The sequence below is a fragment of the Ochotona princeps genome, chromosome 1, assembly GCF_030435755.1.
Source record: "Ochotona princeps isolate mOchPri1 chromosome 1, mOchPri1.hap1, whole genome shotgun sequence".
Classification (NCBI taxonomy): domain Eukaryota; kingdom Metazoa; phylum Chordata; class Mammalia; order Lagomorpha; family Ochotonidae; genus Ochotona; species Ochotona princeps.
This window is the reverse complement of record NC_080832.1, coordinates 161103146-161118691: the sequence shown is the minus strand read 5'-3', so window position 1 is coordinate 161118691 and position 15546 is coordinate 161103146. Positions and strand designations below refer to the sequence as shown.

The window sequence follows — 15546 nt, the reverse complement described above, 5'->3', positions numbered from 1 at the left end:
ATAGCCTGGTTTGGCCTGGCCTGCCCCCAGTCCCAGTGCTACAGCCTAGCCCAGCCAGCCCCAGTCCTAATATGAACTGGCTGGCATTCCAGCCCAACCCAGCCAGTTCTGCACCCTATCATGGTTCTCACATCTGCCAGTAAGTGCTGTAATCAGACCCAGCCTGGTCTGCCCTCAGACCTGACCCACGCATATGCCGTCTGGCACTGTAACTTGACTTGGTCTTGGCTGCTCCCTGCCTTGGTTCTTGTGCTTATCTGCAGGGACTGCGTCCTTGGCCCAGTCTGGCTTGGCCCACCTCCTGTCTTGGCAGGTATAACAGCCTTGCCCACTGGCCCACACCCATTCCAGCTCTTACTGTTTGGTAGTACAGCCTAGCTACACCTGCTCTCTGTGGTTCAGCAGGTGCAGAGACCTAGCTCAGCCTGTCCTATACCTACCCTGGCTCTTGTGAGCACCAGCGGGTGCTGGAGCATAGCCCAGCCTGGCATATCCCAGACCCAGTCCACACCCATGCCAAGTGATGGTGCAGCTATGTCCAGTTCAGTTCACTGCCCACATGCCAGCTGTCATGCTCACTAGTGGGATACACAACCCAGCAGGTTCATCTCCAACCAAGCTCGTTCCCAGCCACAAATCTTGTGCGTGCCAGTGGTAGCTCTGACCCACCCCAGCATAGCCCATCACCCAGCTTGAACCTTGCCTTCAGATGCTGCAGCCTGGCCTGGTCTGGCGTACCTCCAGTCCCAACTCTCGCTGGAGTGTGCTGCAAACTAGCTATGCCCAATCTGCCCCATCCATGGTCTTCATGTAGTTGTGATAGCATAGTCCAGCTTGGCATGGCCCACACCCTCTCCTGGCTCCTTCACATGCTAGTGTACTATGGTTGGCCTGGTCCTGACCAGTCTCCTCTCTACAGAGCCAATGCACGCACCTGTTGATAAGTGAAGCAGCCTTTTCCGGCCTGACCAACACCCGGCCCTGACTCACATGCTCCCAAGCAGGAACTATGCCCACAAGGGAAGTGGAAGGAGCTGAGACCATCAGTGGACAAGGGAGCTATTCGCAAACCAGGAACACCTAGGTTTGTGACTAACCTTGGAACTCCAAACAGCAGACAGAATACCCTGGTGCTATCTCTTCTTTTGCCTACCTTTGGTTAAAAATAACAAAAGAGAGCATCCCTGACCTTAATACTATCTTTTCTTCTTGCTTTCCTTGATTTGTAAATAATGGACCAAAGCATGCCAAGACTCTGTGTTATTGTCTTCTCCCTTATTGTTTTTTTTTCAGTTTTAGTTAACATAAGAAAAACTATTTTAAGAACTTGTAGCTTCACATAAGGTAAGGAAAAAATGAAAGTTTTGTAGAACATCTGGGTTCCTTTGGGGTATAAAAATCTGTGTTTTCTTAAACAAAGTGCATCATCCTGAAAGTGTGGATGACGGACACAGGGTAGATTAATAAAATTATTTCTCTGTTAAATATCTTCTTGTCTATTCAATCAATTGTGACAGGAAGTTCCTTAACTTCCTCCCCAGGCCCACTCCCAGACCTGGATCTCATGCATGCCAGCAGATGGCTAGACTCTTTCATAGCCTTTCTGTGTGCTGTGGATGCTGCGGCCCTCCCAGCCCCACACCCAATTCTTGGGTGTGCCTATGTGTGCTACAGCTTGGACCAGCCCGGCCTGTTCTCAACCCTGATATATCATAAGTGTTGGTGAGTTCCACGGTCATGCCTAGTTCAGCCTGACACCGCACCAGCCCTCAAGCAAACCAACTGGTATGACAGTCCCACAGGGGTGAGACTATGACCCCCACAGGATCTGCTTCCAGACGCAGTTCTTTCACGTGCTGGCTAGTGTCATGGCCCAGCCTAATGTGATGCACCCCTGCCCAACACTTCCTTGAAGGTCCTGTGATGAAGCCCTGCCCAGCAGGATCTGCGTTCTAACAGCTGTTTCTTTGCAATCGGTCTGTTACAGAGGTCTACCCCATTTAAGAACTCACACACTGCGTTTTCCTCTCCTACTTTAGCAATAAACACAGACACACCAATGAAAGCACAGCATCATTGGTGAGGGCGGGTCAACCCTTGCTTGGGGTGCCCGCATTCCGTGAGAGCGCTTGGGTTTGTCACGTCTCTGCTTTGAAAATATTGTGCCCTTGCCAGCAAAAACAAATACCTCTCATTGACCAAAACCTTTCCTCTTATGGAGTGTCCGTAAGACTTTCTGGCAGAAGCTGGAAAAGCAAAACAGTAATTTCCTGCAGGTCCAGAATGTGCTCGCGGGTTCGCTCTCTCCCGCCAGTGGGCGAACTCGACCCCCTGGTGGCCCTCGTCCCCGGGTGGTAGATCTCTGGAGAGATGAGTGGGGAAGACATTGGGACTGAAAGAGTTCTGAGCGTTGCAAGTCGATGGCAATTTCCATGGGAACAATTCCCTAGTAGAACAGCAGAGTGGCGCAGCGGAAGCGTGCTGGGCCCATAACCCAGAGGTCGATGGATCGAAACCATCCTCTGCTACGAGTTTTACCGGTTCGTGGAGCTGTGGAAATAATTCTAGCCACCTGTTTCTGAAATCCTGTAGTTCTCCCCTAGTAATTCTTTCCCCTATCTGCATCCTCCTGGTGTCTCCTCTTCAGGCTTTCTGATGTGGAATCCCTTTCTTCAGCATTCCTGTTGCTACAAAGCAACAACTAGAGAATACTGCATTAAGGAGTTTTGAAGGATGAAGCAACAAATTCCACTTATTCTCCCGGACATCTCCTTCTTTCCTTTCTCCCTTCCTTCTTTTCTTTTTTTCTTTTCTTTTCTTTTCTTCTTTTCTTTTCTTTTCTCTCTCTCCCTCCTTTGTTCCCTCCCTCCCTCCTTCCCTCTGTCTCTCTCTCTCTTTCTTCTTTCCTTTTTTTTAAACAAGATTTTGAGAATCATTTATAAAGCTGCAGTAACCAGGACAACATTGTAACACATTAAAAATCAAGGAAGAAAATAAGGTGGCTAAAAGTAAATTTGTGCTCACATAGACAATTGACTTTGAAAGGCATGAAATAATTTAGGATGGAAAATACAGGCAGAAATCAATGGGGCAGGAAAAAAAATGCACACCTCTCCATAGGCACACAGAGATATCAATGAATTTAGAAAGTTACAGAAATCCATGGTCACAAACATGTAACCACATTTTTGAAAATTTTTGAAATAACCCGGAGAGAAGAGTCTGCAGCAAGTGCGGGATGTGATATGTTCCTCTGGTGAGCTGGGCCAAGCTCTCGGCCTCAGCTGGCCTACCAGTGAAGGCCTGAGGGTGGTGTCTTCTCATCTTTATTGCTTCCCAGGGAGAAGGGTGGGATCCGGACATCAAAGTGGGAACCCTCAGGTCTCCCAAAGCGGAACGTGCCCCACATGTGCCCACTGGAAGCTTGCAGGGAGACGTGGCTGCTATGCTGGAATGCCGGCTGCTCCTTGGATAGCACTGTTTCCCTGCCCACCTCGCCTCGGCCTCTCACTGTTTCCAGGGTGCTAGAGAGGCTTAATATCCTCCAGTGCCGCTCCCGGAGCTGCACCACATCACTGTCGAAGTTTTCCAGGCGGATGCAATAGCGTCACCAGTAAACGTGGCAATTCTGAGCTTCCCTCACGCCCATGCAGAAGGGGATGACCGTGACACGGATATTCTCCGTTGTTTCCTGGTTGACGCCAGAAAGCTCCAGCCAGGGGTAATTCTTCTCTTGCCTGGCCCGCAGTGTCTCCCGAGCCACAAAGGGGGGCGCTTTAGTGTGGTCATACAGGAGAAACCTTTCAAAGAGCTCGTGTTGGATGGGAACATGGTTGGTGGAGATGTAGGGAGGAGGTACTCATGACTGACATAGTCCAGGCCAGGGATGGCAGAGAGAGCTCGGCTGTCATCATGGTTGGCCAAGAAGGTCACAGCTTCTGTCTGAGATCTCTGGGGTACATGTGGACAGTCACGGGCGTCAATCAGCACCTGGTAGTAAGTCCGGGTGCCTTTCACCTCCTTAGAGCCGTGGCCAGCAGGGTTCTCTGCTTTTCTGGAGCTGCAGAAGCCACATCGCGGTCATAGAGTCGGGCCTGCCAGGGAAACAGGACGACGCCTCGGTAGCCAAAAACACTGTGAAGGAAAAGCTGACCAGTTTCATATTTTCCATTCTGTTTCGGCACCTCAAACACACCGGCCGTTTCCAGCACTTTGCCCTCTGGTCGGTTTCGGGATGAGAGATGCCTCCGCGCCGTCGTGGTCGCCGCTGGAGGGAAGGCCCCTGCTCCCCGCGCCGCACAGAACGGCCTCGGCCCGCGGGCTCCGGTCAACGACCGGGACCAGCAGCGACTGCCCACAGCCAGGGCCCGCCGGGCTGCACAACCCGCCATGTCCCGCCTGGACGCCCGCCAGCCCGGTGGCTGCTCCATCCTAACACTTAAGCTAAGCAGCAGAATTTGCATTTCCATAGAGTTAGGCCTATTTATCCACTATAGAATCTATGCCCAGACCTGGTTCTCTTGCATGCTGGTTGGTGTCATGGCCCAGCATAATGTGACCCGTCCACTGTTCTGACACTCACTGTCAGGTGCTGGGATATAGCTAGACAGGCCCCAGCCCTAGCTTTCATGTTGGCTGGCATGTGGTGGTCAACAGTGCTCCACGCTAACAAGCCCAGCTCAGAAATCCCATGTTGGCTGGTGTATTGGTCTGACCCATACAGGTCTTCAGGTCTCTCCCCTTCAAACCACCATGTGTTAGTCCTCTTGCTCACCTGCAAGTACAGTGGGTTTGTCTTTTGGGGTCCTTCTGGAGTCATTCCTCACCCACATTTACGGTGGATTTTTCCAGGGATGTTCCTCAACCGTAATTCCTCATCTGGGCATGAATCCATCACCTGTGTGATTCCCCCAATCTCCCTGCAAATCCTGAAGCAAAAATTCCTGGAGCACACCGCTGGGCAACCCAAGGGCCCAGGGTGATGGCAAAATGACCCCTTAGCAGGGTGGGTGTGGCCACCAGCGGCTCCTGAGGAGCACACCGAGTCTAGGTTCTAGGTGGCCCAATGGCCCATCCCAGGGCAAGCCTGCTTCTTTTTTTAAAGATTTATTTTTAATTTTTATTAGAAAGTCAGATAAACAGAGAAGAAGAGAGCCAGAGAGGAAGATCTTCCATCTGTAGAGTCTGTGATTTAGAGCACTGTGATTTAGCCTTTGCCTGTGGTGTTGGCTGTGCTTCTGGCTGGTCCACTTCCAATCCAGCTGTTATTATCCCCCCAGGAAAGCAGTGGAGGATGACTCAAGTCATTGGACCCCTGCACTCATGTAGGAGACCCAGAAGAAGTTCTAGGCTCCTGGCTTCAGACTGGCTCAGCTCTGGCCATTGTAGTCATTTGGGAATAAACCAGCAGATGAAAGATTTCTCTTTCTCCTGTTTCTGTAAAATCTGCCTATCAAATAAATAAATATTTTTGAAAAAGCAATATAAAATGAAATTTAAAAATAATTGTATTTGGATGACTTTTTAAACCCTTGCAGTTTCATTAATAATTTATTCATTTTATTGGAAAGGCAGATTTACAGAGACAAACAAGGAGAAACAGAGAAAAACTTGTTTCGCTGGTTCACTCCACAAGTAGTCGCAATGGCCAGAGGTGAGCCTGGAGCCAGGAGCTTCTTCTGGGTCTCCCATGTGGGTGCAGGATCCCAAGGCTTTGGGCCATCCTTTTCTGCTTTCCCAGGCCACAGTCAGAGAGCTGGATGGGAAATGGAGCAGCCAGGTCATGAACCAGCACCCATATGGGATACTGACACATGCAAGATGAGATTTTAGCCACTAGGCCTTTGCATTGGGCTCCCTTGCAGTTTGTTATGCACTTCTCAATCGTTGTGCCACTCATCCCTCCAACACCTTTCCCCTTCTTCCCTAAGGCGTGTGAGTTGCCTGACTCATAACACCAAACCTCAGCTCCTCCTGCTCTGGTCTGAGCATTGATTGGACTCCCCAAACACACGTAGATGGATCAACAGAAGGGCAGAGGCCTGATCTAGGGGGAGCTCATCAGGGCTTGACCTCAGATGTGCGTTCTCATGACAAGGGTGGTTCTAGAAGCTCTGTGCCCCTCAGGTGTTTCTCCCTCCACACACTGGGCCACCCTCATCAGACACCAAGCTGACAGGACCTTCTGGACTTGGGCTGCGAATCTCCATAACAGAAGCCAGAGTCTGGAATGGAACCCAAGCTCCCAGTGTGGGATACAACTATCTTCACTTAACCACCAGGATAGTGGCTTGTCCTCTTAATTAAATTTTTTCCCTCTAGCTTCTTCACACATTGCATCTGCAAATATTCAGTTCCATGTCTGGACACTCTGTGGAAGCACACGGGCCTGTGTAGGCAACGGCTTACCTCCTTGGCGTTCAGTGACCTTGGTATCTGGCAACACACACCTGCCTTCCTGCATCATGTTTAGAGAGAGCTCGTCAATTTTCACCACAATGTTGCATTTTAAGTATATTTTTTAAAGATTCATTTTTTTTATTTGAAAGGCAGGTTTATGGGGAGAAGAACACACACACACACACACACACAGATCTTCCATCTGCTGGCAAATAGCCATAATGGTCAGAGCTGGGCCACTGTGAAACCAGGAGCTTGAAGTTTCTTCTTGGTCTCCCATGTGGATGCAGGATCCCAAAGCATTGGGCCATCTTCCTCTTCTTTCCCATTCTATATGCACAAAACTGGATGGGAAGTGGAACAGCGAGAATAGAACCAGCACCCATATGGGATGCTGGCACTGCTTCGCCCCCGTTTTAATTGTAATTGCACTGACTTTATAATTCCCATGAAGGCAAACTGCAAAGTTTATAACAATGACTCTTCCATCCAGTGCATATGGTTTAAGGTCACATTAATGTAGGTCTTCCTTATGCTCGGTTGGTCATGTCTTGTTTCTTGAGGCTTGCTTTTAGGTTAAAAACTAGGTTGAAGTGTAACATGCTTTCCTAATTACCTCAGGCTCCACAAGTAATGTTGATGGATTATTTGAACCAGATAATAATATGTTGTTGATTTCCTAAAGGATGCAGTCTCAGCAGAGGCTGCTTAGGGGAAGAGAGAAGGATTCATCATCAGCCAGCCCTTGTCTCCAAGTGGTCACAGTCTCGCTCCATGGAGCACACATGGCGTCACACATGGGTGCTGTGGGCAAGCATGTCAGGACCCTCTCAGCAGCAACAGAGGAGCCAGGGAGCTCTTCACCAGCAATGAACACAAGGTCCTGGTGGGTTCTGCTGAGAGGTGAACCGGACAGCGCCTACAGCTGCTGGGATGCAGGTCTGAGTCCCAAGTCTCATACAGTGATTTTGTAAAATGCTCCTTTCCCCTCCTAATCCTTGATGGAATTTTTGCAAAATTGGTATTTTCACTTTGTAGATCCTTGGATGAGTTCACTTTTTTTTTTTAACATTTATTTACTTTTTATTACAAAGTCAGATATACAGAGAGGAGGAGAGATAGAGAGGAAGATCCTCTGTCCGATGTTTCACTCCCCAAGTGACCACAACGGCTGGTGCTGCGTCGATCTGAAGCCAGAAACCAGGAACCTCTTCCGGGTCTCCCATGTGGGTGCAGGGTCCCAAGGCTTTGGGCCGTCCTCGACTGCTTTCCCAGGCCACAAGCAGGGAGCTGGATGGGAAGTGGAGCTGCCAGGACTAGAACCGGTGCCCACATGGGATCCCAGTGCGTTCAAGGTGAGGACTTTAGCCACTAGGCAACGCCGCCAGGCCCGGATGAGTTCACTTTTGAAGCAATGGACTTTACATTTTCTTTGTAGCAAGCTTTTAAAATTATTGAGTCATTTATTTACAGTAGGTGTGAGGGGCCCGGCGGCGTGGCCTGGCGGCGTGGCCTGGTGGCTAAAGTCCTCACCTTGAAAGCCCCGGGATCCCATAGGGGCGCCGGTCCTAGTCCCGGCGGCTCCACTTCCCATCCAGCTCCCTGCTTGTGGCCTGGGAAAGCAGTCGAGGATGGCCCAGGGATTTGGGACCCTGCACCCGCGTGGTAGACCTGGAAGGGGTTCCAGGTTCCCGGCTTTGGATCGGTGCACACCGGCCCATTGCGGCTCACTTGGGGAGTGAATCATCGGACGGAAGATCTTTCTCTCTGGCTCTCCTCCTTTCTGTATATCTGACTTTGTAATAAAAATAAATCTTTTAAAAAAAAAGACACAAAAAATACAGTAGGTGTGAGATTATGCTTTCTTTCTTTTATTTTTTTAAATAAATTTATTCATTTTTATTGGAAAGGCAGATTTACACAGAGAAAGACAGACAGAGAGTGTCCATCCATTAGTTCACTTCCCAAATGGCCAAAATAGCTGGAGTTGAGCTGTTCTGAAGCCAGGAGCCAGAAGCTTTTTGGGTCTCCCACATGGGTGCAGGGTCCCAAGGTCTTGGGTTATCTTCTACTCCTTTCCCAGGTAGCAAGAACAGAGGTGGATGGGAAGTGGAGCAGGTGCAACATGAACTAACACCCATGAGGGATTCTGGTGCTTGCAGGCAAATAATTAGCCAGTGCCATTTAAAATAATTATATATTATTTATTTGAAAGGCAAGAGGAATGCTTGGCGTGCGGTGTGGACAAAGATATTGTGTTTGTTCCTGTTTCACTTTCAAAATGGCCATCAAATCTGAGCTGGCCAAAGCCAGAAGCTTGGAGTTCCATTTGGATCTCCCAAAACTTGGCCATCCCTGCCGCCTCGCAGCGTCTGTAGTAGCAGCAAGCTGCAGTCAGGGATCCAACTCCTCTTCTATAGGACAGGGTGTCCTCACTGCCTGCCCCTTCTCTGCGTCTTTTCATGACTCCACAGCACACTTCGTTACAATGAGGAACATTCTCTTGCCTGTTTATCCACTCACCTATTGAAGGATGACGTGGCCACTTCCTCTTTTTTTGGCAAGTATGAAGACAATATATGTCCGCATGTAATGTATGGTGTCCCCCATGGACCTAAGCTTTCAGCTGCTATGGATCACCACCTAGCGTCGCGGTGGCTGCATGCTGGGACCACGCTTCGATTTACTAGAAATGGCCAGCCCTCCAAAGTGACAGCATCGCTTGGCATGCCCATCAACCATAAAGCAGAACGTGCGTTTTGTCGGTATGTGGCATTCCTAACGGACTCAGTGCGTGTGTAGCCGGATCTCATTGGTGTTTCGTACTGTTCCCCAAGGACAGATGGTGTTTTCCTGGCATTTTCCCATCTATATTGCATCTTCTTAGCAGAGGTCGAGGTGAGCCCGAGGCTGGTATGCCCGGTCCAGTCCAAGCGCTAGGCGGGAGCGGCAGTAAGGAGAAAAGCGTTGTCTAGCCCGCGGGGACCTCCCGGTGGCACCAAACGCGCGTGTTTAGTACACCTGGCGGCACTCTCTGTCCACACCCAGAGCTGCTTCGGGATCCCGGATTGACCTGCCCGGGGGTTGCTGCGGACCTGGACGCTGCTTCCGCCTGACAGAACCTGGAAACCCTGCACTAAGTCATGCCGGCCTGCCCACCCGGTGACTGAGCAGGGCGTCCCAGGACTAGCACGGAGTTCTGGTCGCCGCGCCCCGCCGCGGCTGGCACGACGGAGGTCCCAGCGCTCCGCGAGCACAACGGGATGGCAAGACCTTGCGTCCCGCGCGTTCCCGTCCCGAGGGGCCCAGCGCCCGCATATCCCAGCGCTCCACCCGCGCCGTGGATCAACCGCCGCAGAACACCGTGCGCTTCGACCGAGGCCGTGTCGGGGGCCGCCCGAAACTTCGGAAGTCGAGACCTCACTCCGAGCCTCCTGCCGCGCCCCCTCGCTCCTCATGGGCAGCTACCTGGGCAAGGCTGATCCCTCGCCTTGGTCCTCCTCCCAGAAGCGCACCGATCAGCCCGAGGGACGGACCAACCGCCGGCCATCTCCGCCCCTCTACCAGGTGCACCGAGTGCAGCACGTCCACTGCGCCCACTCGGCCCCGCAGCACCGGCCGGCCAGGAGACTGCCACACTGGGACCCGGCCCAGTATCTGGCACGCAGAGTCAACGAAGCCTGGAGGCGCTTTCCTATGCGCAGGGCCTCCAATTCCTTCATGCGGCCTTTGCCCTCCGACTGGTGGGATAGCTACTGCAAGCGGACCATCTGGTCTCTCCGGCACCCGAGGTCCGTGTGCAGTCCAGTGACGGTCAAGATCTCGCCCCCTGAGCGGAAAGAGGCCCCAGCCATTTCCCCAGCCAACTTCATTAACTCCGCAGGACCCCTGGCTTCGGAGGAGACCCCGGACCCCCGTGCCAAGGAAACAGTGCTGCGGGCGCTGCATGAGTACGGGAAAGGAAGACGCAAGACGGAGGGGCCGCCTGTAACCGAGGGCGCGCGCCCTAAGAAGCCCGAGGAGACCAGGCTTTCGGCGTTTAAGCCCTTGGTGAAAAGTGGAATGCCCCCCTGCTTCGTGCCCAGGCGGGGACCTCTGAAGAGAAGCCGCCAGACCTGGGGTTCCGATCTGGACCTCAACAGGAGACCCGGTTTGTCTTCGCTGAACTCCCTGGCTGGCACCCACCCAGGCCCTCTCAGCTCCAAAAGAAACGCCATCAGCAGCTCCTACAGCTCCTCCAGGTACTTGGAGCAACCTTGGAGGAGCCGCATCCTCAGGGCGTCCCTGCAGAGCCCCGAGTGGCCCTTGAAGAGGAAGGGCCAAGGCCACCAGCTTCACTCTCCCGCCCCCCTGGACTCGGGCTTTCGCTGTTGGTCAGCACCTGGCCCCTCTGGGTCGCCCCTGAGGCTCCCAAGCTCTGGGAATCTGCTCCCGGGACCCCCACCCCCCTGGCGTGGCCAGGCAGGGGCAGATAAAGACGGCCTGGACGTGGGGAAGGGGGCTGGGCTTCCTGGAAGCCAAGGAACCGGAAAGGAAGCAGCTGTCCATGGTACTGATGAGCCTGGCACAAAGGCAGCTCCAATTCCCGATGCAGGCTCCCAGCTGCAAAGTTCAGAAGACGTGAGGGAGCGTCCTGGGGGGCCGCCGGCCTCCCCTCAGGCCATCAGAGAGGCAGGCAGCGTGGCTCCTTCCCCTCTGGCTCCTCTGGGGTGTTCACACTCAGCTACTGTTACCGGGATGACCCCCATTACTCCCCAGGACCCCGCAGCCGGCGTCACCCCTCGGGTGGACAGAGCTGACGCTGGCCCAGCAGTGCTGGACACACAGAGCGCCCCGTCAGGCCTGCAGAGCAGCCCTGTTCCCCAGCTCCTGGAACTTGTACCTGCACCGTCTGCCGACCTCACGCGGACGCCCGCGGTGGAACCCCCAAGCGATAGCGGGGAGGGAGACTCCATCTATTCCGGAACCCGCGTTCTCCCGGCGACGACATTGGCCAGCCCTTCCCTCGGCGCAGCTCCCGGTTCCACAACGCCCACCTTCAAGCCTATCTTTGGCAACCTGGCACCGCTGACCACCGCAACTGCCCCAGCTGCCTCTCAGAATTTCCCTGTAGCTTCCTCCAATCTCTTCCACGGCCTGGTCAAAGCCACTTCGGTGGTCATGTCTACCAGCCTAACCAGCGCTTTGGCGGGGTCGCCTGTGAAGCCACCTTCGAGTCTGAGTGCGACAAGTGTGGCCGGTGCCTTGGGCAACCCGAGTCCTGTGCCTCCCCCGTGGCACACTTTGCTCCTGGGGACCACCCAGGTCCTCAAGGCCGGTTTCTCCGGGGACGCAGAGGTGGGCTGTGTTGCTCCACCACCCCCGCAACCTGCCATGCCCCCTGTTCACACGGTCACCATCTTCAGCCAGGTCACCTCGGGAAGCAGCCCCCTGTCTGCCTCCTCCCTGGTGCCCACTCTGGCTCCCAGCGCCTCCAGCCCGTCCTCGGTGTTCACAGCCCCTCTGGGGTCCAGCCTTAGGCCATCTTTCCCACTGTTGGCAGGGAGCGCTCCCCTGCCCACCCGCGGGGTCACTATTGGGCAGAAGCGAGGCCTCTGCCAATCAGGTGTCGACTCAGAATCCACTCTTGCAACCCCAGGCCAGACAGCTCCCACCCAGCCTACCCTAGGCAATACTCTGCAGCCAGTAGCCTTTGGGGGTAGCGCAACTTTGCACTCCCCTGCCAGTCTCAAGCCGCTTCCTCCTTTAAGTCCATGCAGCTCACCGGGCCTGGGAGGCAGGACCCAGAAACAAGGGGCTGGAGCTGGCGGCCCAGTGTTTGGCAGCACAGCTCCACGCCCGTTTGCCTTCGGAGGATTAGTGACACCGATGGACTACGAAGAGTCCGGGCCCAGCCCCGCCGCTCCGGTCACGGGCTCCGCAGGCGGACCTTTAAGTGCTGGAGCGCTTCCAAGTGGCGTTGCGGGTTCTGGGTTCTCTTTTGAGAAAAGCTGGAGGCAGAACACCTCGGGCCTGCCTGACCAGAGCTCGCCTTTTGCCCTGGGCAGGAGCAACGTGCCTGCACGACACTCCACGTTAGGGATGGCCTCGGCGAGCCCCTTCGCTCAGAGCACGCCTTTCTTCTTCGGGCAAGGCCAGGGAGGCAGCGGCCTAGGTTTCCCGATGCCCTCGCCCACCGCCCAGGACTTGGCGGCGAGAGGACCATTCGGATCCGCCTTGCCTTCGTTCTCTATGGGCGCAAAATCCAAGACGCCGAAGAAATGGGGACAAGCGCATTCACGGAGGCATCGCGCCCACAGGAAGTAGCGTCTGCCCCCGGGTCAGCCCGCCCCTTGACGCGGACCTCCCCGGGTCTGGTGGCGAGCAGTCTCAGCTTTCTTCCAATCTTGCAAGGCAAATGCGTTTTTAAAGCGAGAGCTGTTCACCGGGTGAGGCCTCCCGAAAGGCAGAGGACCATGAGGCAGGGCCAGCCAAATCTGCCTGGCTGGAAGGAAGCCCTGCCGTCAGCCCACCCCACCCTGCCCTGCCTGCCTGCCCGCTCCCCCGGGGAGTCTTACCCCTCACCCCCCACCCCTCTGCCTGCCAGCCCCAGGGATCCCTTCTTATTCCTAGACAGTGATAGCACTTGGCCAGGCTCCCTCCGGGCACGCGGTGGGCTGATGGACTTCCATATGCTTGCCACTCTCAGGACTTGGGCAGAAATGTGGATATGTGGAATTTGTGCCTCTGATTGAATGTGAATCAGGCCTGACCTCACAGGGTGAGCTGCTTTGCTGCTAGAGGCAGAGTCCATGGTGTAAGGGTCCCTGGGGGTTGGTTGATGGGATGAGTCAAGCAGTGTGCCTTGCTGAGTTTATGGCAGCAGTGGACACCAAGAGCTAGCAGAAACAAGAGAATCAGGGAGGAGAGAGATGGGGCACAGCAGCCTTTGCTGCATGTCCATCAGCAGGAATTGCCAGAGCACAGGCTTTCCATTATGTGTAACCCATGGAAGCGCTACCCTCTCCACATCCACACCTACTCCAGGGACAGCAGTGAGAGGAAGGAAGAAGAGGGGAAGTAGCAAGAACCTAAGCTAAGCCCTCTTCCATGACCTGCGGGTCTGAGAGTAGGCCGAGACAGACTCCAGGCACTTCTTCACTCTGTTGGGGGGTGGAAATAAATGACTCCGAGTCCACCCATCTGCCATTCTCTCTTGTTTTGTGCATACGTTGGGGGAGGCCTAGTCCATAAAACCAGCTTCACTTGGATGATAAAATGTTGAAATAAGTCAATGATACAGAAATGATCAAACTAGTATCAATACAAAGACATTTGTTGAAGGCTACCCAATTCATAAAGGGCATGTTTGGATTTTTAGTATGAGTTATTCTTTGTTCGAAAGTTACAGAGGGCCCCAGCGGCGTGGCCTAGCGGCTAAAGTCCTTGCCTTGAACGCCCCCCCGGGATCCCATATGGGCACCAGTTCTAATCTCGGCAGCTCCACTTCCCATCCAGCTCCCTGCTTGTGGCCTGGGAAAGCAGTTGAGGACAGCCCAAAGCCTTGGGACTCTGAACACACGTGGGAGACCTGGAGGAAGTTCCTGGCTCCTGGCTTCAGATTGGCACAGTACCAGCCGTTGTGGTCACTTGGGGAGTGAATCATTGGATGGAAGATCTTTCTCTCTGTCTCTCCTCCTCTCTGTGTATCTGACTTGCATTGGGCCGTCCTCGACTGCTTTCCCAGGCCACAAGCAGGGAGCTGGATGGGAAGTGGAGCTGCCGGGATTAGAACCTTGGCCCATATGGGATCCCAGGGCGTTCAAGGCGAGGACTTTAGCTGCTAGGCCACGCCGCTGGGCCCAAAAATAAATAAATCTTTAAAAATAAAGAAAAAGAAAAAAGAGTTTGGGGTGGTGATTGATTGAGCTAGGTGTGACTGTGGAACCATGGAACCTGACAACACTCACGGGTACAGGGAGCAAGAAGAGTCTGGGCAGTTCCAGGCAGCGACACCCTCATGTGCATCCTACAACAAGGTATGGGGCAGGCTGGGCTGCAACATCCACCTGCTCACACTAGGCAAGGATGGAGGGGCAGATTATGCTGGGCAAGGGCCTAGCATCTGCTGGCATGTGTGAGATCTGGGAGTGGGAGTGGGCTGATTGGGAGAACTTGGGAAACTCTCCTAGTGTGCCATAGCTCCTGCTGGTGAGCACGTGGTTGAGGCCTGGAATCGGGCAGGCTGGGCAAGGTAACTCTGAGAGTTAGCAAATGTGTGGGTTGGTTTTGGAAAGGGAGAAGACTAGGCAGGGCCGAGCAACCAGGTTGGTGCACTGGTCTTGCTGGTCTAGGTTGTCACACCTACTGGTTTGCAGACTCATTCCCTTCAGTTACCTACGTGTAGGGGATCCTTTGAGTTCCCTGTTAATCTTTTCGTTTTCTCGGGGCAACGTCTTTTGTCTAAACCACAGACAGGAGGATTCATGCAAGGCCTGAGTCCTGGTGCTGGTGTTGTGATGTAGCTGCCTCATCCTCCAGCAGCAGCACTGTCCTCCCGTACGGATGCCTGGTTGGTGTCCCAGCTGCTCCCATGCTGCTCCAGCATCCCAGCTCATGGCATGGGAAAGCAGCGGAGAATGACCTGTCTTCTTGGGCTCCTGCATCCAGGTCAGAGACAAAAAGGAAGCTACTCTTTCCTGGCTTCTCCGCAGCCACTTGGGGCAGTAGCTGTTCTGCTCTCTCCTCTCCGTAACTCTGCCTTTCAAATAAAAATGAATAAACACAAAGCAAAACAAGCTCCACTTCCTTATTTCTGCAGGAGTCTTTTCTGACTGTCTGTGAACTCTTCTAACTCCTCACAACAGGAAGGGATCGCGATGAGGCCTCTTTAAGTAACGGCACACACACTCACTTCTAATAGCTCGGCTGTAGAGCCTGCACTCTGGCACAGTAGGTTGTGGGAGATTGCCCCAATCTCTGCCTGATTGCCCTTTGTGAGAGTTCATAGGTAAATGGTACATTGTGTCTCCGATGCCCACTGGCAATGGAGACCTCAACCTGGCCTGTTCACTGGGCATGCAGCAATAATGGTGGGCTGCACCCCAGTCTCTCTTCTCTGTCCTTGGATGAGCTGTGCTGGGGCTTCCCTGATAAGCAACTCTAAGA

At 53.7% G+C, this 15546-nt stretch overlaps 2 protein-coding genes, 1 non-coding gene and 1 pseudogene across 4 annotated transcripts in view; 3 read left to right on the top strand and 1 right to left on the bottom strand.

The window, feature by feature from the left end:
- The window catches only part of LOC101522509 (histone H2B type 1-C/E/F/G/I), a 231840-nt gene that overhangs the window by 133308 nt on the left and 82986 nt on the right, over positions 1–15546 (top strand). The window lies entirely within an intron of this gene.
- Positions 2457–2528, top strand: TRNAM-CAU (transfer RNA methionine (anticodon CAU)). Its single transcript has one exon. It is a non-coding gene; the product is annotated as a tRNA-Met (tRNA).
- LOC101522755 (polymerase delta-interacting protein 2-like) lies at positions 3212–4420 on the bottom strand (annotated as a pseudogene). Its single transcript, XR_009245987.1, has one exon. The product of XR_009245987.1 is annotated as a polymerase delta-interacting protein 2-like (transcript).
- Positions 9717–12733, top strand: POM121L2 (POM121 transmembrane nucleoporin like 2). Its single transcript, XM_036493831.2, has one exon. It carries the CDS (start codon positions 9856–9858, stop codon positions 12703–12705), a length of 2850 nt encoding a protein of 949 aa, XP_036349724.2. The 5' UTR covers positions 9717–9855; the 3' UTR covers positions 12706–12733.

Coding starts and splice junctions, on each gene's coding strand:
- POM121L2 (XM_036493831.2), top strand. CDS start 9,856: ATGGGCAGCTACCTGGGCAAGGCTGATCCCTCGCCTTGGTCCTCCTCC.